The sequence below is a fragment of the Hypanus sabinus genome, chromosome 19, assembly GCF_030144855.1.
Source record: "Hypanus sabinus isolate sHypSab1 chromosome 19, sHypSab1.hap1, whole genome shotgun sequence".
Lineage (NCBI taxonomy): Eukaryota > Metazoa > Chordata > Chondrichthyes > Myliobatiformes > Dasyatidae > Hypanus > Hypanus sabinus.
This window is the reverse complement of record NC_082724.1, coordinates 10,537,532-10,561,066: the sequence shown is the minus strand read 5'-3', so window position 1 is coordinate 10,561,066 and position 23,535 is coordinate 10,537,532. Positions and strand designations below refer to the sequence as shown.

At 42.1% G+C, this 23,535-nt stretch overlaps 1 protein-coding gene across 2 annotated transcripts in view; it reads left to right on the top strand.

Moving 5' to 3' along the window:
- The window catches only part of hemk1 (HemK methyltransferase family member 1), a 187,086-nt gene extending 164,497 nt beyond the window's left edge, over positions 1 to 22,589 (top strand). The window contains exons 10-12 of one of the 2 annotated variants that reach the window (XR_009506729.1): positions 13,463 to 13,615; positions 15,619 to 15,732; positions 21,364 to 21,384. Coding sequence is in view for 1 of the 2 variants with exons in the window: in XM_059943995.1 (XP_059799978.1) it covers positions 15,619 to 15,732; positions 21,364 to 21,403 (154 nt within the window). In the remaining variant the exon portion in view is untranslated. Of the gene's footprint in view, positions 1 to 13,462; positions 13,616 to 15,618; positions 15,733 to 21,363 lie in introns of both variants that reach the window. The other variant, XM_059943995.1, reaches the window with a different exon arrangement.
- The last annotated feature ends 946 nt before the right edge of the window (positions 22,590 to 23,535 follow it).

Here is a 23,535-nt window from a genome sequence, read left to right as displayed (position 1 = left end):
AATCATAACATAACAAACGCAACACTAAATAATAAACATAGCAATAAATAGTAAAACACAACAGCCACATGTCAGTTAAAAACAAGTTATAAGTGTCCAGTGCAAGTTAAAAGTGTCCAAAGCAGAGTCAGGTGGAGCAGCTATTTGGCAGTCTGACTGCCTGTGGGAGGAAGCTGTTTAGTAGCCTTGTGGTTTTAGTTTTTCATGGACCATTCAGAAATCGCAGTGGATCCAGGCATACATCACTAGTCACGGACCTCCAGTCCGATAAAACAGCCTTCCACCATTACCCTTTGCTTCCTACCATCAAGCAAATTGTAAACATATGATGGATGTGGAGGCTTGTGGGTGGTAGGTAAGGACAAGGGGAACCCTATCCCTATTGATGGCGGTGGGAAAATAGGGTGAGGACAGATGTGAAGGAGATGCAGGTGAGAGCAGCATCGAAGGTGGTTCGCTAAAGAAGGAGGACATCGCAGTTGTTTTAGAAAGGAAAGCCTCATTCTGAGAACAGATGCAGCAGAGACAGAGGAACTGAGAAAAGGGAAATGCACTTTTACAAGTTGCAGGGCGGGAAGAGGAACAGTCAAGATTGAGTCGCTTCAGCACTTCGTTTGTTGATAAAGTCAACTCTGAACCCAGTCGGCCCTCTCTCTGGATCCCGTGTGATGTTGTGAGATAACGTGAGAAGGGGAGGGGAGAAAATTTAGGCACTCATGGCCAAAAGCATGGTTGACAACGGCAAGGATGAAGAAAAATGGGAGAGGGGAGCAAGAGACGAATTGGACTTCATAACAAAGAATATTGTGCTCAATTGTGGGGAGGTCTTTTTTTTCCAACACAAGAAGAACCCTCCTCACCACTGAGCACATCTACAAGGTCCACTGCCACAAGAAAGCAGCATCCATCACCAAGGACTCCCAACATTCAGACTTCACTCTTCTCACTGCAGCCTTTGGGAAGGACGTCCAGGTGCCTTAGGTCCCATACCACCAGGTTGATAAATATTTATTACTCTACAACCATCGGGCTCCTGAACTAGCGTGGAGAATTCCACTCACCTCAGCACTAAACTGATCCCACAACCGATGAACTCACTTTCAGACACCGTTCTCGATATTAATTATTTATTTGTTTGTTTGTTCGCCCGTTTGTTTATTCATTTATTGTTTTCTTTTTTTTATTTATACAGTTTGTCTTCTTTTGTACGTTCGTTGGTTCTCAGTCTTTGTGTGCAGTTTTTCATTAATTCTACTGTGATACTTTGTTCTACTGTGAATGCCTGCAAGAAAATGAATCTCATGGTGACATAGACATAATTTGATAACAGATTTGCTTTGATAATAGATTTTACTTTGAACTTCAAAAGTTCAACCTTTTGAACTTAACTGGTTGATTAAGCAGGATGATCCCAGCCAATTAAAGCAGAGCATTTCCTCTCTGGGACAGCAGGTGCCATAGTTAAGTGTTATTCACATTCATGCACGGAGCCCACCCCCTTAACGCCCACCCCTCAAAACCATAAAACAAGAATATGCCAACAACACTCCCATTTTGAAAAGCTTCATTCCATCACAGTGGCTCACTGCCATCCCAGTCATTTTGCTTCCCCAGGGAATCTCTGGTGAATTTCTTGGCATTTTTAAACTGTGATCTCATCGCTAAGTGTTGAGCAAAGGTAACAAAAATCCAAGTGACTCACACAAAATGCGGACTCTTTTCCATAGATGCTGCCTGGCCTGCTGAGTTCCTCCAGCATTTTGTGTGTGTTCCTTGATTTCCAGCATCTGCAGACTTTCTCATGTTTGTGATGCATTTGTCCTCACCTGCCTTGCTCCAAAATTATATTTAAACTGCATTTTTTATTTCATAAACTTCATAATAATTAAAAATAGATACCAAAGAATAAATGCATTGCTAAGCTCTTTATATCCGTTGCGTCATTTAGAACCATAGAACGTTACAGCACAGAAACAGGCCTTCTGGCCCTCTTGGCTGTGCTGAACCATTTTTCTGCCTAGTCCCACTGACCTGCACCTGGACCATATCCCTCCATATACCTCTCATCCATGTACCTGTCTTAAGTTTCTCTTAAATGTTAAAAGAGAGCCCGCATTTACCACTTCATCTGGCAGCTCATTCCACACTCCCACCACTCTCTGCATGTAGAAGCCCCCCCTAATGTTCCCTTTAAACTTTTCCCCCTTCACCCCTAACCCATGTCCTCTGGTTTTTTTCTCCCCTAGCCTCAGTGAAAAAGCCTGCTTGCATTCACTCTATCTATACCCATCATAATTTTATATACCTCTATCAAGTCTCCCCTCATTCTCCTACACTCCAGGGAATAAAGTCCTAACCTATTCAACCTTTCTCTGTAACTCAGTTTCTCAAGTCCCGGCAACATCCTTGTAAACCTTCTCTGCACTCTTTCAACCTTATTAATATCCTTCCTGTAATTTGGTGACCAAAACTGCACACAATACTCCAAATTCAGCCTCACCAATGCCTTATACAACCTCACCATAACATTCCAACTCTTATACTCAATACTTTGATTAATAAAGGCCAATGTACCAAAAGCTCTCTTTACTACCCTATCTACCTATGACGCCACTTTTAGGGAATTTTGTATCTGTATTCCTAGATCCCTCTGTTCTACTGCACACCTCAGTGCCCTACCATTTACCATGTATGTTCTACCTTGCTTTTTCCTTCCAAAGTGCAATACCTCACACTTGTCTGTATTAAATTCCATCTGCCATTTTTTTTCTGCCTAATGTACCAAATGTAATATGGTCATTACATTTAGTAGTGTTAGCTGGGTGTACCTAATAAAGTGGTCACTGAGTGCATGTTCATGGTCTTCTGCTGCTGTAGACCATCTACCGTTGTAATATGTGTTTCTTTCAGTTACTATTGCTCACCTGTTAGCTTGAACCATTTTGGCCATTCTCTTCTGACCCCTCGACTTGACTCTTGCGCCCATAGAAATGCTGCTCATGGGATCTTTTTGGTTTTCACACCATTCTCTGTAAACGCTAGAAACTGTGATGCAACACAATCCCAGGCGATCTTCAGTTTCTTCTGAGAAACTCAAACCACCCTCTCTGGCACCATTCCACGGTCAAAGTTGCTTCGATCATATTTCTTCCCCATTCTGGTGTTTGGTCTGAACACCAACTGAACTTCTTGACAATCTCTGCATGGTTTTATGCACTGAATTGCTGCCACGTGATTGGCTGATTAGATATTTGCAATAATGAGTGGATTTACAGGGCTACCTAATAAAGTGGGCACTGTATGTATTTCTCTTACATGGCACTGTTGCCACTCATGTGGCCTCCTGGGGTTATACACACTTCCGCTGATTGAGAGGATTTCCCACAGGACTCAAACCCTCAACGTCCAGCAGTTGGAAGAGCTCTAGACTGCAGTCCTTCCCCACAGAGCCTTTACATTGACTGCACCAAGCACTGCTGCGGCCTGGAATATGTCAGTCAGCAGAATTCCTCTGCGGACCTCTCAACGCATTGGCAGTGCAACAAGTTTCAGACAGATCAAAGAACGTTCTTCCCTGAGTTGATGATCTTACAGCAGCAGTAGATGTCCGTCTCTGTGTGTGTCCTTGGGAACAACCTATAGATCAGAGAGTCCTCATCTAAGATCTGTCTAACTACATAAAAGTTATGTTTCTGGAATGGTATTAAAAGGCCTGGCCAGAGCTCAAATCCCAACATAGCAACTGTGGAGTTTATTTTCAATAAATCCAAATTCTAAGAAGCAAATAACTGTTATTGCTCACTGTTGAAGCTACCAGATTGCTGTAAAACCCAATTGGTTTAACATTATATTTATCATTTCCTGGTCTGGTGCGGACCCACTGGTCTTTGCATGCCAGTAAATGATTAACAAAAGTGCACCTCGGTAGCATAATGTTATTACAGCTCAGGACAGCTGAATTCTGAGTTCAGTTCTGATCCTGTCTGTAAGGAGTTTGTACGTTCTCCACATGAACACATGGGTTTCCTCCTAATTTCCAAAGACATACTGGTTAGTAGGTTAATTGGTCATTGTATATTATCCTGTAATTAGGCTGGGGTTAATTAGATGGGAGCTGGATGGTGCAATCCATTGGGCCAGAGGGTCTGTTCCACATTGTATCTATACAGTGCCTATAAAAAGTATTCACCCCCCCCCCACCCCAGAAAGATTTCATGTTTTATTGGTTTACATTGAATCGCAGTGGATTTAAAGTGGCTTTTGTGACACTGATCAACAGAAAAAGATTCGTTCATGTCAAAGTGAAAACAGCTCTCTACAAATGTAGAACATAAATTGCATTGATTGCATAAATATTCACCCCCTTCAAGTCAGTATTTGTTAGATGCACCTTTGCCCCCCAGGAATTACAGCCTTGAGTCTGTGTGGATAGCTCTCCATCATCTTTGCACACCTGGACACCACAATTTTTCACCATTCTTCTTTACAAAACTGCTCAAGCTCTGTCAGATTGCATGGGGATTGTGAGTGAACAGCCCTTTTCAAGTCCAGCCACAAATTCTCAATTGGATTGAGGTCTGGACTTCAACTTGGCCACTCCAGGACATTAACTTTCTTGTTTTTAAGCCATTCCTATGTATTTTTGGCTTTATGCTCAGGGTCATTGTCTTAGTGGAAAATCAATCTCCTTCAAAATTGCAGTTCTCTTACAAACTGTATCAGGTTTTTCTCCATGATTTCCTTGTATTTTGCTGCATTCATTATACCCTGTACTTTCACAAATCTTCCAGGGCCTGCTGCATGATGTAGCCACCACTATGCTTCATGGTAGGAATGGTGCGTTTCTAGTGATGTGCGATGTTTGGCCTACGCCAAACATAGTATTTAGTTTGATGGCCAAAAATCTAATTTTGGTTTTGTTAGACCATAGAATCTTCTTCCAGCTGACTTCAGTCCTCCACGTGCCTTCTGGCAAACTCTAGCCAAGTTCTCATGTGAGTTTTTTTCAATAGTTGCTTTCTCTTTGCCACTCTCTCATAAAGCTGTGACTGGTGAAGCTCCCAGGCAGTAGTTGTGTAAGCACAGTCTCTCCTATCTCAGCCACTGAAGCTTGTAACTCCTCCAGAATTGTCTCTTGGTGGCCTCCCTCACTAGTCCCTTTCTTGCATGGTCACTCAGTTTTTGAGAATGGCCTGGTCTAGGCAGATTTACAGCTGTGCCATATTCTTTCCATTTCTTGGTGATTGACTTAACTGTATTCCAAGGAATATTCAATGACTTGGAAACTTTCTGTATCCATCTCCTGATCTGTGCTTTTCAATAAACTTTTCGCAGAGTTGTTTGGAGTACTATTTTGTCTTCATGATGTAGTTTTTGCTAGGATACTGACTCACCAGCAGTTGGGCCTTACAGATACAAGTGTATTTTTACTACAATCAGTTGAAACTCCTTGACTGCATATAGGTCTCTGAATACAGATCTCCATTTAACTAATTATGAGACTTCCAAAACCAGATAGCTGCACCAGTGGTGATTTGGTGTGTCATATTAAAGGAAGGACAAATATCCATGCATTGAATTATTTTGTGTATTAAATTTGAAATTAATGTAGATCACTTTGTAGAGATCTGTTTTCACTAGGATACAAAAGAGTCTTTTTCTGTTGATCAGTGTCAAAAAAGCCAAATTAATTCCATTGTGATTCAATGCTGTAAAACAATAAAACATGAAAACTTCCAAGGCGGGTAAATACTTTTTATAGGCGCTGTAATTTCCAAAGTATCCAAGATATCTTAAAGGAACAGTGCCTCAAAAAGGTGACATCCACCATTAAGGACCCCTACTACCAAGAACATGCCCTCTTCTCATTGCTGCCATTGGGGAGGAGGTACAGGAGCCCGAAGGCACACACACAACAATTCAGGAACAGCTTCTTCCCCTCTCCGATTCATCCGATTTCTGAATGTACATTGAACCCATGAACATTTCATTTCCTTTTATTTGCACTATTTAACTATTTAAGTTAACTATATATTAACTATTTGATATGTGTACGTGTATACTGTACACATTTTTTCTCGATTATTATGTACTTCGTTGTACTGCTGCCACAAAGTTAACAAATTTCACGACATATACCAGTGATATTAAACCTGATTCTGATTTTGATGCTAATAACTGGTGCATCTTTGGACTTGTGAGGAAGTCGGAGCACCCGACGGAGACCCACATTGTCACAGGGAGAATGTACACACCCCTCACAGATGATGCCAGAATTGAACTCTGAACACCGACACCTGAGCTGTATACGTGTTGCATTAAACGCTACGTTCCGTGGTGCCCCAGAGAATTAATATGTTCATTCATATGAGAAAGATATCGTAATAAAAAAACAGAATAAACTGGAAACACTCAGCGGATCAGAAAGTTTCTGTGGAAAAAGGAACAGAGTTAATGTTTCTATGTTTCAGATCCTAGACTTTGTGTCACTTCTGCATAGAACATACAAAACAGTACAAGCCTTTTGATCCACAATGTTGTACGAACCTTTTTAACCTACTCTAAGTTCAATCTAACCTTTCCCTCTCACGGGGACCTCCATTTTTCTTTCATCCATGTGCCTCTCTACAACTCTCTTAAATATTCATAATGTATCTGTCTCTACCATCACCCCAGGCTGTGCGCTTGTTCCACACACCCACCACTCTTTGTGTAAAACATTTAACCTGCAACGTCTCCCCGCATACATTCCTCCCAACCACCTCTGCATCGTCCACAGTAGTTCTGAGTTGCACAAAATATTTTAGGTACTTGAGCCTCATTTAATCTAAATTGTTTTCTTTAACTGTGAAATTATGTCCTTTTCGGGACTTATTCTCATGCATGCATCCACCCACCCTCTTAAAGCTCTGGAAACAATCTGTGATCACTTCCTGGCACTGAACTCTAAACACGACTGGTTTATTACTTGTTAATGTAGTTGCTAAGGAGCCTTTCCTATTTCCAAACAGTGGGAAGATCAGTACAACAAATTTATTGCAACATAACAGATTTGGGAAAGTAAACTCAAGTTAACCTATCTATGATATCGCACAGCAAAAGAAGGTTAAAAGCACTGAATCTGTAACAGCTTTCTAATCACTTCTAGTCAACCTGTTCTCCAACCGTGCCATATTTCTGCACTATCTCCTGATCATCTGATGCCCTTGGTATCTATCATCTCCATCTTGAATCTTCTCAGCGATTGAGTCCCAAAAGAAGTTGACTGCCCTTTTGTGAAAAATTTTCTCCTCTCATTCATGGTCCCATATGAACAGAACAGGCCCGTCAGCACACAGTGTCTGTGTGGAGCATGATACCAAATTGTTGGCGCATGGCTAACAACGGCTAAGGCGTGGGTCTAGTGATCTGAAGGTCGCTAGTTCGAGCCTCAGCTGAGGCAGTGTGTTGTGTCCTTGAGCAAGGCACTTAACCGCAAATTGCTCTGCGATGACACCGATGCCAAGTTGTATTGACCTTGGACAACATCGGTGGCGTGGAGAGGGGAAACCCCCAGCATGGGTAACTGCCAGACTTCCATACAACCTTGCCCAGGCCTCAGTCATCATCAAAGTCGATGGACAGCCATAGAAGAAGATACCAAATTAAGCTAATCCCCTCTGCCACCCATGATCCATATCACTCCATTCACTGCCTCCTAAACAGTACTGTCACTCATTCTGGGCACCTATCACTCTTTGTGTAAAGGAACACATACAAAATGCTGGTGGAACACAGCAGGCCAGGCAGCATCTACAGGAGAAGCACTGTCGACGTTTCAGGCCGAGACCCTTCGTCAGGACTAACTGAAAGGAAAGATAGTAAGAGATTTGAAAGTAGGAGGGGAAGGGGGAAACGCAAAATGATAGAAGACCGGAGGGGGTGGGCTGAAGCTGAGAGCTGGAAAGGTGATTGGCAAGAGGGATACAGAGCTGGAGAAGGGAAAGGATCATGGGACGGGAGGCCTAGGGAGAAAGAAAAGAGGAGGGGAGCACCAGAGGGAGATGGAGAACAGAAAGAGAGAGAGAGAAAAAAAGTGGGGGGACTAAATATATCAGGGATGGGGTAAGAAGGGGAGGGGCATTAACAGAAGTTAGAGAAGTCAATGTTCATGCCATCAGGTTGGAGGCTACCCAGCCGGTATATAAGGTGTTGTCCTGCCATCAGGTTGACTTCTCTAACTTCGGTTAATGCCCCTCCTCTCCTTATCCCATCCCTGATATATTTAGTTTTTTCCCCCCTCTTTTTTCTCTCTCTTTCTGCCCATCACTCTGCCTGTTCTCCAGCTCCCTCTGGTGCTCTCCTCCTCCTTTCTTTCTCCCTAGGCCTCCCGTCCCATGATCCTTTCCCTTCTCCAGCTCTGTATCCCTTTTGCCAATCACCTTTCCGGCTCTCAGCTTCACCCCTCCCCCTCCGGTCTTCTCCTATCATTTCACGTTTTCCCCTCCCCCTCCTACTTTCAAATCTCTTACTATCTTTCCTTTCAGTTAGTCCTGACGAAGGGTCTCGGCCCGAAATGTCGACAGTGCTTCTCCCTATAGATGCTGCCTAGCCTGCTGCTGTGTGTGTTGTTTGAATTTCCAGCACCTGCAGATTTCCTCGTGTTCGTGTAAAGGAATGTTGTGTTGGTTGATTATAGTCACATGTACCAAGATACAGTGAAAAGCTAGTCTTGTAAACTGTTCATACACGGTGCACTGAGCTAAGATAAAACAATAACGATGCAGGATAGAGTGTAACAGCTACAGAGAAAGTGCCGTGCAGGTAAACAATAAAATGCAAGATCATAACAAGGTCGAGAGTCTTATCGTACGAGAGGTCCTTTCTAGAATCTGATAACGGTGAGATAGAAGCTCTCCTTGAACCTGGTGGTCTGTTGCTCTCAGGCTCCTGTATCTTCAGAATGCTGGGAGAGGGGAGAAGAGAGATGTCCAGGGTGGGTGGTGGTTTGGATTACGCTGGCTGCCTTATTGTTCAGGTGGTGAAAATTATAGATGGAGTCCATCGAGGGGAGGCTGGTTCCTGTGAGGTGTCGAGCTTGCCCCACAATTCTCTGGAAAATTCTTGCGATCAAGGGCAGAACAGTTGCCACACAAAGCTGATGTGTATCCGGACAGACTGCACTCTATGGTGCAGGTGTGCCCATTAAAGTGGCCACTGAGTGTATACTTCTTATCATAACTCATAGTCTGTTTTTACATATTGCACAGTACTGCTGCCAAAAGCAACAGATTTCACAATATATGTCAGTGATAATAAGCACGATCCTGATCCACTCCCCCTGCATTGCTGAATTAATAAAACAAGTAAGCAGTTAGTCTCCTCAGTGGCATCCTGGGAAAAGGCTGTAGCCAACAGGATGAAATCATAAAAGCAGGCAGATCTGCGGTTGGAAACTATCCCTTGGCCTCTTGAATGGACTTTGAATGACTCCTTAAGTTGGTAAATGTGGAGCTATCTGCGTGGTAAAGTAACTTCACTCTGGGATGAGTATTCGGGTGCGAAATGAGAAAAGCAAGCTGTAATTTTAGATGCACAAACCCATGTGACCATAAAACTTAGGAACAGAATTGGGCTATTTGGCCCATCATGTGTGCTCTGCCATTCCATCTTGGCAGTTTAATTATCCCTCTCAGTGCCATTCTCCTGCCCTCTCCCCATAACCTCTGATGCCCTTACTAATGAAGAGCCTATCAACCTCTGCTTTAAATATATCCAAGGACTTGACCTCCACAGCCATCAATGGCAATGAATTCCACAGATCCATCAGCCTCTGGCTAAAGAATTCTGCCTCATCTCTATTTTAAAGGGACACCCTTATATTCTGAGGGTGTGCTCTTGGGCCCGAGGCTCTCCTTCCCCCCCCCCCCCCCCCCACCACCCCACCACCATGGGAAATCTCCTCTCCATTATATCACATCATAATTGATTTATTTATATATTGAGATAGAGCACAGAACAGGCCCTTCCAGCGCTTCGAGCCATGCTGCTTTTTCTCCTTTTTAAATTGGCTTGATTGTTTCTATGAAATGCCAAATTCCTCTTATTTAAACAAATAGAGGAGAGGATTTAATGTTCTCCAGTTCCATTAAATGGCCACTCATTAAGATTGTTTATGTTCTTTATTGAAAAAATATTTGCTAGATATGCAGCTAAGTAGAATTCAGTGTTACACACTTAATGCTCCTGTCCCAAGTAATGTCATGATTGGATGGGGATATCAGTCACTATGTAGAAACTACTACCAACGTTTATGTCCAATCACGTTTAATGATTTTTTTTCTTACAACCTAAGTCAATGCAAAATCATTCTCTGAAGCTATAGCTTTCTGCTTTTATAATTGTCATAGCTTTATTTTGAATATGCACAAAGCTGTGAAGACCAGTGCTAGAGGATTCATGATATACACTCAGTGGCCACTTTATTAGGTATGGGAGTGGAACCCGGTGTGATCTTCTGCTGCTGTAGCCCACCCACTTTGTGGTTTAACGTGTTGAACGTTCAGAGGTGCTCTTCTGCACACCACCATTGTAACACATGGTTATTTGAGTTGCTGTCGCCTTCCTGTCAGCTTGAACATTCTCCTCCGCCCACTCTCACTAGCAAGGCATTTTGGCCACAGAACTGTAAACTCTTGAGACTGTTTGTGAAAATCCCAGGAGATCATCAGCAAGAACAATGAGTCAGCTTACAGAGAGGAGGAGCAGTGGCTAACGGACTGGTGCAGAGTCAACAACCTGCCCCTGAACGTGAACAAAACAAAAGAGATGGTTGTTGACTTCAGGAGGGCACGGAGCAACCACTCCCTGCTGAACATCGACGGCTCCTCAGTAGAGATCGTTAAGAGCACCAAATTTCTTGGTGTTCACCTGACGGAGAATCTCACCTGGTCCCTCAACACCAGCTCCATAGCAAAGAAAGCCCAGCAGCGTCTCTACTTTCTGCGAAGGCTGAGGGAAGTCCATCTCCCACCCCCCCATCCTCATCACATTCTACAGGGGTTATATTGAGAGCATCCTGAGCAGCTGCATCACTGCCTGGTTCGGAAATTGCACCATCTCGGATCGCAAGACCCTGCAGCGGATGGTGAGGTCAGCTGAGAAGATCATCGGGGTCTCTCTTCCCACCATTACGGACATTTACACTACACTCTGCATCCGCAAAGCAAGCAGCATTATGAAGGACCCCACGCACCCCCATACAATCTCTTCTCCCTCCTGCCGTCTGGGAAAAGGCACCGAAGCATTTGGGCTCTCATGACCAGACTATGTAACAGTTTCTTCCCCCAAGCTATCAGACTCCTCAATACCCAAAGCCTGGACTGACTGCCCTATTGTCCTGTTTATTATTTATTGTAATGCCTGCACTGTTTTGTGCACTTTATGCAGTCCTGGGTAGATCTGTAGTCTAGTGTAGTTTTTTTCTGTGTTGTTTTTTACGTAGTTCAGTCTAGTTTTTGTACTTTGTCATGTAACACCATGGTCCTGAAAAAACTTTGTCTCATTTTTACTGTGTACTGTACCAGCAGTTATGGTCAAAATGACAATAAAAGTGACTTGAGATCAGCAGACTGGTACCAACAATCATTCCACGGTCAGAGTTACTTAGATCACATTTCTCCCCTGTTCTGATGTTTGGTTTGAACAACAACTGAACCTCTTGACCATGTCTGCATGCTTATATGCATTGAGTTGCTGCCACATGATTTGCTGATTAGATATTTACAATAACGAGCAGATGTACCTAATTAAGTGTATAAGTGTATTTATCTGAGCTTTTTTATTTGAATATGCCAATAAGCTGTTGATCTTCACAAAACGAATCAATGCTAGGGGATTCATGAAATAGATTGCCAGAATCTCCTCTGTAGTAGATCAGCAAAGTCAAGTTGGGCTTATTGTCATGTGCACAGTTATGGTGAGGTGCACCATAGAAGAACTTCCTTTTTTTAAAAAACTTTTCTAATTGAGTTTTCAAATGATTACAGAAAGAAAAAATATATATACCCTTCCCCCCCCTTAGCCCCTCCCCCCTAACATCCCTATAGAAAAAAGAAAAAGAAAAAAAAAATAAAGAGAGAGTGCTTGGTTATTGGAAGAACCCCACATGCTCCACGGAGTTTGTAATAACTTTAGTATATATATTTATTTCTTTCCCCAGATAACCAATTATTTTATCTTCAGAGCACTATATATTTAATCCTGTCTTTTGTAAATAAGGGCGCCAAATTTTCAAAAATGTTTCATATTTATCTCTTAAATTATAAGTAATTTTTTCAAGTGGAATACAGCTGGAAATTTCATTCTTCCAACGATCTATACTTAAGTATGAATCCGATTTCCAAGTAACTGCAACAGCCTTTTTGGCTACTGCCAGTGCAATTTTTATGAATCTGATATTTATTCAATTTGGGTTTTGATTTTATCCCTTCAATATCGCCTAATAAAAATAATATTGGATTATGTGGAAGTTGTGTTCCAATAATTTGTTCCAATAAGACTCTTAAATTTGTCCAAAAAGGTTGAATTTTAGAACAAGACCAAGTAGAATGTAAAAAAGTACCAATTTCTTGGTTACATCGGAAACACTGATCGGATAAATTTGGATTTAATTTATTTATTGTTTGTGGTGTAATATATAATTGATGTAAAAAATTATATTGCACTAATCTTAACCGGACATTTATTGTATTTGTCATACTATCAAGACATAGTCTTGACCAATTTGTTTCTTCAATTTTAATATTCAAGTCACTTTCCCATTTTTGTCTTGACTTATGGATTCCTTGTTTAATTGCCTGTTTTTGAATCAAGCTATACATATAAGAAATAAATTTTTTAGTTTTTCCTTTTTGAATTAAAGTTTCTATTTCATTAGATTTCGGCAATAACGTTGTTTGACCTAATTTTTCTCTTAAATAAGCCCTTAATTGGAAGTAACAAAAAAGAGTGTTGTTTGATACTTTGTATTTATTCTTTAATTGATCAAATGACATTAATATACCTCCTTCAAAACAATCTCCTATATATCTAATCCCTTTTTGAAACCAATTATATAAAAGTTGATTATCCATTGTAAAAGGAATGTCTATTTTGAATTAAAGATCTCTTTGCTAATAAAGATTTCTTTGTCTCATCATCAACATTTATCTTATTCTATAAGTCAATCAAATGTTTTAATACAGGAGATTCTTTCTTTTCCGGTATCCATTTAGATTCCCATTTGTATATAAAATCTTCTGGTGTATTTTCTCCTATTTTATCTAGTTCTATTCTAATCCATGCCGGTCTATCTCTCTCAAAGAAAGATGCAATAAATCTAAGTTGATTTGCTTTATAATAATTCTTAAAACTTGGAAGTTGTAACCCTCCTAGATCAAATTTCCATGTCAATTTTTCTAACGATATTCTTGACATCTTATAGAAAAACTTCCTTGTAGCAGAATCACAGGGACATTATAGAATGGAAAGTATACAAGAGAAAAAGAACTGCAAAAAGGCAATGCAAAAGAAAAGACACAATCACAGACAAGTCCATGGCCGTGCAAGAGGAGGTCTGCATTGTTCTGTTGCTGAGGTAGGATTAGGGTTGAGCTGGTCATTTCAAGAACCTGATGGTTGTAGGAAAGTAGCTGTTCCTGAACCTGGTTCTGTGGGACTTCAGACCTCTGTACCTCCTGCCTGATAGTAGCAACGAGAAGAGGGCATGATGGCGGGGATCCTTGACAACAGATGCCACCTCCTTGAGGCAGTGTCTCCTGTAGATGCTGTCAGTGGTAGGGAGGGCTTTGCCTGTGATGAACTGAACTCAATCCAGTATGTGCAGCCTCTTGTGATCCTCTGCATTGGCGTTGCCATACCAGGCCATAATGCAACCAGTCTGGATATTTTCAACAGTGCATCTGCAGAAATTTGTTAGAATATTTGGTGCTAACCAAATCTCCTTAAGCTTCAAGTGCACACTGGATTTCATATCGTTTGGGGGGGAGGTTATATAAAGACAATGTAATGAATCTTTAAAACAGCAGTAGAACTGTGTGCAGTTTCTATGGAAAGTAGAGGAACTGGCACGCCTTTCTTGTGGTTGCCTCCCTCTGCTAGTTAGGTCATCCAAAATGTTAACGCCTTGGAATTTGAAGCTGCTTACTCTATCCACTTCTGAGCCGCCAGTGTCAGCAGATTGAATGAGCTGCCTGAGAACGTGGTTGAGGCAGGTACATTAATAACATTTAAAATGTATTTGGAAATGTGCATGGAGAGGAAAGGTTTAGAGCAGGGGTTCCCCACCTGGGGTTCACAGACCCCTCAGTTAATGGTAAGGGACCATGGCATTGAAAAGGTTGGAAACACCTGGTTTAGAGGAATATGCACCAAATGCAGGCAAATGGAACAAGCTTCAGTGGCATCTTGTTCAGCATGGACCAGATGGGACAAAGGGCTTGCTTCCGTGCTTTATAACTATGAACTGGTGAACTTCAGCGAATTTCTACACATGTACAATGGAGAGCATTTTGACTGATTGCAATGCCATCTGGTATGGAGGCACTAATGCACAGGGTTGAAAAAAGCTGCAGGGGGTTGTAAATTCAGCCAGCTCCATCCAGGACATCTTCAAAAGGCAACATCCTTCACTAAGGACACTTGACATCCAGGCTATGCCCTTTTCTCATTCCTACCATCAGGGGGAGGTACAGGAGTCGGAAGTCACACATTCAACATTTTAGGAGCAGCTTCTTCCCTTCCAACATCAGATTTCTGAATGGTCCATTAACACTGCCCCACTATTTTGCTCTCTTTTTAGACTATCTATAGTTTATATACCTTCCTTTGTAACATAGTATTTTTAATGTATTGCACTGTACTGTTGACAAAAAACAACAAATTGCACGATATATGTCAAAACATTCAGATATGGCTCAAGTGCAGGGATAGAGACACAGAAGCAGGTCAACAGTTTGTTGACTTTAATGAGAGCTTTTGCAGAATTTAAAGGGGAAAAAATAAAATAAGCGCTAGGCCAACAGAGCGGTAACTAAAACTCTCAAACTGGAAGCTAATGCCAACACTGTGGCTGGAAGCAATAACTAATATTAAATGAATACCGCCCCTTGACAGCTTCTTTCCCAGACAAGAAAGGGGGGTAAGCAGGGAGAGTGGACATTGTTGTGCTTTTGGTCAAGTCTAGAACGAAAAGAAGGGCGTTAACTACCACCATAATGGAACACTAATTAGCCGGAACATGCATACTCACGAGCGCAATTGTCAAACCTGTTGTGCAGCTTGCCTGCACATGCTCATAGACCCTGTAGTAGAGTCTGTGGTTGTGACAATATGTGTCAGTGTTTATACTGTACCTGCTATTGATTTTGATTCTGAAAACTATGTGTTCCAGCTGTTGCTCATCTCTGCTTGTGAAATTTCCTGCTTGGGCGTTGACTGCTGTGTGTGGAATGCTATATTTTAAAAGTACATCATTATAATTTGCTCTGAGGAACTGGCAATGCAAATTAAGTTATTTTAATTCTTTCCCTGGAAATTCTCGTTCCGTTGACCTCACAACAAGCTGCTTCTCTATTCCAGGAAGGTTTTCCTTGAGGTCGATCCCAGGCATCTTGTGATGATAGAAAATTGGCTTCAGGAATGTCCCAGGCTGCAGCTCAGCTATCTAGCAACTCACCAGGACCTCTACGGAAAGTAAATATGGTTGTTGTTTTGTTAAATTAGCCTATTTAAAATCCACCAAATAATTAACCATTAGAAAATACTAAATGAGTCACACAGACCAACAGGTATGTATATGGGGAGCAAAGTCCTGAAGAAGGGACTTGTCCTGAAACATTGACTGTTTGTTCATTTCAATGGATGCTGCCTGACCCGCTGTGTGTGTTGCTATGGAGAGCAATGTTCAGGTTTGGAAATGATGTGACTTTGAGAAGAATGTGAATAATTAAGGCAGAGGGTGGTCATTACCATCATTATGTGTCATGTCGTGTGTGGTAGGCGCTTATGGTCTTGTGACCATTGCTTGGCAAAACAAGGTGGTACGTTTCTTGAAAAGAATAGCATTATGCATGAACAGAGTGGTGTGTGGGATCACATTTCTGCAGTTCAAAGTAAATTTATTATCAAAATATATGTTCATCACCATATACTATCCTGAGATTCACTTCCTTGTAGGCGTTCACAGCAGATACAAATATATATATAGTAGAATCGATGAAAAGCTACACGCAAAGACTGACATGTAGCCAAGGTGTAAAAGAAGACAAACAAATAAGCAAAGAAACAAAATGCATACATAATACTGAGAATGTGAGCTGCAGAGACCTAAAAGTGAGTCCATAGGTTATGTTCAGTGGTGAGGTGAGTGAAGTTATGCTCGCAGGTTTAGGAACCTGATGGTTGAGGGGTTGAAACTGGTGAGCTGCTTCTTTTCTGACTGCAGCGGTGAGGAAAGCATGGCTGGGATGCTGGGGTCCTTGATGATGGATGTTGCGTTCTTGTGGCTGCAGTGCTCTGTGTAGGCATGCTCGATTTCAAGGCAATAGAAGGATCTGTTCAAGTGGTGAACAGTATTATAAAAGTTAATGTCAGTGGTTTTAGCATCAGTTATACACTGAACCTCTGTAAGACATATGTGAGACTGTGCAGTTTTTAGCTGGGTGAAGGGGAAGTTCATTTCTTAAGTAGGGAGCTGAATTCACAAGAAAGCAGTAGTGGGAACTTATGTGTGAGAGTGGAACATTGATGCTTACCTCTGAAATAAATGCAGGAAATGGTAAAAGCACAAACACAAACAATTCTGCAGATGCCGGATATCTCAAGCAACACACTCAGAATTTTGGAGGAACTCAACAGGTCAGGCAGCATCTGTGGAGGGGAATGAACATTGATGTTTCGAGCTGAGGCTCTTCAACGGGACTGAAAGGGAATGGGTCAAAAGCCAGAATAAGAAAGTGGGGAGATGGGGACGGAGTACAAGCTGGCAGGTGATGGGTGAGACCACGTGAGGGGGAAGTTGTGTGGGTAGGGGGAAGGAGGATGGAGCAAGAAGCTGGGAGGTGATGGGTGGGAAGGTCTGAAGAGAGAGGAATCTGTTAGGAGAGGACAGTGGGCTATGGAAAAAAGGGAAGGTGGAGGGGCAGCAGAAGGAGGTGATGGGCAGGAAAGGAGTGAGAGGGTAACCAAAATGAGGAATAGAGAAAGGGAAGGGGGGAGAATTCACCAGAAGTTAGAGAAATCGATGTTCATGTCATTAGGTTGGAAGCTATCCAGAAGGAATATAAGGTATGCCCACAGGAAAATGAATCTCAGGGTTGTATATGGTGGCATATATGTACTTTGATAATAAATTAACTTTTAACTTTGAGCTGCCTGTGTGTGATCCATATCTCTCCATATTCTGTATGTTGATGTGCCTTTATTCAGTAAATGTCTCTGTAACAGCGCAGGCACCTATAGCTCTCTGTAACAGGAACAAGAGACGTGTTTTACCTGCATAGTTGTGAAAGTCAGGGCCAGAGATAGTGGTTGAAGCAAAGACCATATCTACACTTTGGATAAGATATCAAAGTAGTGCAGATCTCTCCTCTGCTCTTTATTCATGACAGTAAAGAAAATGTATACTCAAGAATACATGGATAGGATGAGAAGGGTATGGAGGGCTATGATCCAGGTGCAGATTGACGGGACTAGGGAGAATAATATTTCGGTGTGGACTAGATGGGCCAAAGGGCCTGTTTCTATGCAGTAGTACTCTATGACTCTAAGAAACGTGCCTGGAGTGTTCACTATGTGCAGTGTTGTATGAATTGGGCAATCATGGTCTTTCTGCAGAAATGGTTTGCCTTTGCCCTCTGGGCACCGTCTTTACAAGATGGGTGACTCCCAGCCATTACCAATATTCAGAGACTGTCTGCTTGGTGTCAGTGGTCACATAACCAGGACTTGTAATATGCAACAGCTGCTCATACAACCATCCACCACCTGCTCCCATGGCTTCACATGACCCTGATCGGGGTGGGGCTAATGTGGTGCTACACCTTGCCCAAGGGACCTGTAGGCTAGTGGAAGGAGCCGCCTTACACCTCCTTTGGTAGAGATGCATCGTCACCCTGCCCAGTGTCAAATAGCTTAAAATATGAAGTTTCGCTTCCCAAAATAATTACTTAATAGTGATGTAGTTTCTAGGAATTGTACTTTGGTCTAAATTTCCAACTTGATCACTCTTAGGTTAACAGAAGGTTTCTCCAGTGATCTCCTGTCTCATACTGCCAGACAACCTTTCAACATCTACTATTGATTTATTTATTGAGATCTAACATGGAATAGAGCTTTCCACCCCTTCGAGCCATGCTGACCAACTACTCCCGATTTAATCCTAGCCTAAATATGGAGCAATTTTGGTTCAGAATGCTGCTGTTGTTCGCTTCAATAGTTTACATATTTCTTTTTCTTTCTCTTGCACATCGAGTGTTGGTCTTTTAATTTTTTTTCTTTAATTGGGTTCTTTCGGGTTTCTTGCCTTGTGGCTACCTGTGAGAAAGCAAATCTCAAGGTTCTGTGTTTTATACATTGTTTGATAATACATGTACTTGAATCTTAAATCTTGAATTTACAATGACCAATTAACCTGTCAACTGGTACATCTCTGGACTGTGGGTGGAAACCAGAGCACCTGGAGGAAACCCACGCAGTCATGGGGAGAACGTACAAACTCCTTACAGGTAGTAGCGGGAATTGAACCTGGGTCACCTATCCTGCAAAGCGTTCTGCTAACCACTATGCTACTGTGCTGCCCTATTATCATTGTGCTGTCAACTAAACAAAACCTGATTATTTCTTTATCTATTCATGATTTTTGTTTTCAGTATTCAAGATTGCTTACTGTCATTCTTCAGTACACAAGGGTAAAAGAGAACAAAATGATAAAAGAAATCCTATAAAGCACAATGCACAAGTAACTGTTCTTTGTAACAGATTGTAAAAGTTTGATTGTGCAGTATATCGGTTTTCTATCAATTGTTGCTTGCAGCCATCTCCAGAATGAGAATCATGAATTCTGTCAGATGCCAGACTATTCTAGGGGCCTTTCAATTCTTTCCTTAAATGTGTTCCTTCAGTCAGCACAACGTCAGAACCACTCAGGCTGAAGCTCTGTGTTCCCATCTTGCTTGAGTCTTCTGGATTTCAGCTTTTGGATTACTCCCTTGGATTTGGTTGCCCTGGATCACTTCTATAAATACCCTGCCTCTGTCTACCTCGTCCTTTTCCCATCGCAAACAATGCACAATACTGAGGGTGGACTTGTTTTTATGTTGCTTCTCCAACACTCCTAGACTAGAGCCAACAAGAGGACATAACAATCCCTGCCTTCTCCCCATAATCTACCAAACACATCTTTCCCTCCCCTCCTCCTTCTGCTTTCCTCAGGGATCGCTCCCTACGCGACTCCCTTGTCCACTCATCCCCCCCATCCCTTCCCACCGATCTCCCTCCTGGCACTTATCCTTGTAAACGGAACAAGTGCTACACCTGCCCTTACACTTCCTCCCTCATCACCATTCAGGGCCCCAGACAGTCCTTCCAGGTGTGGCGACACTTCACCTGTGAGTCCGCTGGTGTGGTATACTGTGTCCGGTGCTCCCGGTGCGGCCTTTTATATATTGGTGAGACCCGACACAGACTGGGAGACCGTTTTGCTGAACACCTACGCTCAGTCCGCCAGAGAAAGCAGGATCTCCCAGTGGCCACACATTTTAATTCCACGTCCCATTCCCATTCTGATATGTCTATCCATGGCCTCCTCTACTGTCAAAATGAATCCAAACTCAGGTTGGAGGAACAACACCTTATATACCGGCTGGGTAGCCTCCAACCTGATGGCATGAACATTGACTTCTCTAGCTTCCGTTAATGCCCCTCCTCCCCTTCTTACCCCATCCCTGACATATTTAGTTATTTGCCTGTTCTCCATCTCCCTCTGGTGCTTCCCCCCCCTCCCGCTTTCTTTCTCCCAAGGCCTCCCGTCCCATGATCCTTTCCCTTCTCCAGTTCTGTATCACTTTCGCCAATCACCTTTCCAGCTCTTAGCTTCATCCCACCCCCTCTGGTCTTCTCCTATCATTTTGCATTTCCCTCTCCCACCACTACTTTCAAATCTCTTACTAGCTTTCCTTTCAGTTAGTCCTGACGAAGGGACTTGGCCTGAAACGTTGACAGTGCTTCTCCTTATAGATGCTGCTTGGCCTGCTGTGTTCCACCAGCATTTTGTGTGTGTTGTCCCCATAATCTTTGATGCCCTTACTAATCAAGAACCAGTCAAACTCCATTTTAAATATACCCAGTGCTTGGCCTCGACAGCCAATTGTGGCAATAAATTTCACAGATTCACCACCCTTTGGCTAAAGAAATTCCTCTTCATCTCTGTTCTAAAGGGACGTCCCTCTACTCTGTGACTGTGCCCTCAGGTCCTAGACACTCTTGCAAACATCCACTGTGCATCTGTTGTATCTATACCTTTCAATATTTGATAGGTTTCACTGAGGCCTCCTTTCCCCCATTCTTCTAAACTCCAGCAAGTACAGGCCCAGAACAATGAAACACAAGTCATATGATCATTCTCGTGTACCTCATTGGGATCCTCACCAACGTTGGCTCATCCTTTCTTACCTACAGGGCGCAAAACTACTCACAATACTCCAAATGTAATCTGACCAATACCTCACAAAGTGTCAGTATTACATCCTTGCCTTTATATTCTAGTTCTCTTGAAGCAAATGCTAACATTACCTTTGTCTTTCTTGCTACCAATTCAACTGGCAAATTAGCCTTTAGAATTCCCGAGTCCCTTTCCATCTCCAATTTCTGAACTGTACTTTGGAGTATCCAGCCCGAATGACCCAAAAAGGTCAAAAGGTCAACACAGCACCATGGGCTGAAGTGCCTGTACTGTGCTATAGTGTTCCACATTCTAATTCCTAAGGTTCCTCTTTGTTGTTTCAGTCACTTTTCATAAAGCATTTTGAAGCATTTCCTGTGATAGAGACACAATTTCAATGACAGTTAATTTTAGAATGTAGAGCTGGATCAAGTCAACAGTTCACGCAGCATCTGTGAAGGTACTGCAAAGTAACGCCTTTCCAGAGCGCAGAACACCCTCGCTGACCCTTCGAGAGAGGATGTTAATTTAAAACCGTACAAAAGAATTACCTCAATACATCAGATCGTGGGTAAGGGGATGAAAAGTTCCTGGAATTGATGTGGTTTGTTAATGACATGGAAATGTCTAGTGGTAATTCACAAATGTCATTATTTGCATTGCAGGCCACGTTTCTGTGTACTCCAGAAGAAGTTAATTCGTTGAAGGACCAAGCCCTTCGCTCCTCCAGAGAGCAAGATTATTATGTGGATGTCTGCTGCTTTTTGTTTACCCTTGAATTGCTGTCACATGATTGCTGATTAGATATTTGTATTAATAAGCAGGTGTACAAGTGCACCTAATAAAATGGCCACTGAATCTAAGTCACCATATACTACTTTGAGATTACTTTTCATGCAGGCAATGATAGGAAAATAAAGAAATACAACTGAATTTATGAAAAAAATACATAAATAAATACATTGGATTCCGGTTAATTGGGACAGCCACTTACTTGGCACAGTTCTTACGGAACAAAAGCCAATTGAGAAAATAGTTGGGATTCCCATTTATTTGGTACACTATGCCACTTAATTGGGACAAGAGACTGTTGGTGAACTTCCTCTAACTAGCATCAGATGCATGCACTTGTGTGGCCATTAGACACTATACCATGCTTAGAGCAAGCAGGTTTTAAATAGCCTCAGTTGCGTGTGTTTGTGTTCAAGAACTAGTGATTTTGGCACTGATGTTTGGCGAGGAATAAGCAGAAAGACAATTCATACCTTGTTTTGCTCACTGCAGTTTCAGGCTCGGAGGCGCAAGTAACTGTCAGGAGTGAAAATGAAAATTTCGACAAGTACAAATACAAGAGTTCAGGCTTAGAAGCTAGACTTAACTCATGGAGTCATACAGCCCTTTGGCCCAACTTGTTATTGTTCAAAGGTGCCACCCTGAGCTGGTCCCATTTGCCTGCATTTGGGCCATATCCCTGTAAACCTTTCCTATCCTTGTACCTGTCCAAACGAGAGTGAGAGAGTGACATACAGAGGGAGAAAGACAGAGACAAAGGGGGGTAGGGCCAAACAGACAGAGGGAAGGAGAGTGACAGAGAAAGGAAGTCAGAGGGTCAAAGAGTTAACATTTCAAGTCAAGTACCTTTTGCCATGTGTGTCTTTGCAATGAAACGTTAACATTTTCTTAAATGAAAAAGGGAAAATGCTTGGAAAAAATCTCGGCAAGTCAGGCAGCATCTGTAGAAAGAGAAACATCAGGTTAAGGATCCTTAATCGGAATAGTTAACCACTTCTTGCATCCATTGTTACCTTTCATTTTATTTAATTTACTGCTGTTTGAGGTGATTTAAGACTTCTTAACAATATAAACTGTTAAGTTTTGTAACTCCAAAACATTAAACTAATTGAAAGGAAAACGAGATGAGAGTCTACGTTTGTTCTTTACTTTCAGTGAGGCGCGCACATAACACGTGGTAGCATCATGACACATGCAGTTAACTTATTTTTACATATAACCCGTAATGAATTATTCAAATGCTTAGTCAAACAATGTATGTACAGCGTTACTCAAACACTACTGAAATACTAAATACACATCAGTCCTCCCTGTTTAGCTATAAACTCCAACTCACTGTAGAATACATCTCAACTTATATACATATACTATATATACAGTATACTACATAATATTGACATCCACAGTGTAGTAAATTTTTAAATCGTCCCATTCAATCCCAAAGATTTAATTGCTGTGGAGGCTTTTTTACTCTTGTGGGATAATGCCTTTTCCTGACAAGGGAGTAACTGTGTTTGGCAAATGAAACTTGTGGCTCCGGTTCTAGTACCTCCTCCATGGTGGATGTAGGAGTCGACTCTGAGACAGCAAGAAGTGGTCCTGACAGCTCTGGACACCTTTTTTCCCCTTTTTCATCTTCTAGTTCAGACATCTTCTCTTTAGAGTATGCACTTAGTTCACTGGAGTATTCTCTTATTAATCCTTCAATTGCTCCTTTTACAATCTGATCTCTCCTTGGTTTCCTCATTCACAACATCGTCTGGCGAATCCTCTGTTTTTGATCTCAATTGACTCCTTTGGTTTTGACCTTCCGTTCATCGAGCTGGACTTTGGTCTTCGCATCTACTTGAAGCCCCTCTCCCACCAGGCTTGAATGGAAACTTGGCTCATCGCTGGCCCCACTAAACAGCCACTGGACTCAGCAGGGGTAAGGCCACCTTTCATAAACAACATACATCTAGGGTCGATGTGACTTGGGATTCAGCCAAACAAGAACATTGTGATGTTCCAATTAAAGAAACCTTGATTGGGGCTAATACTGTGCA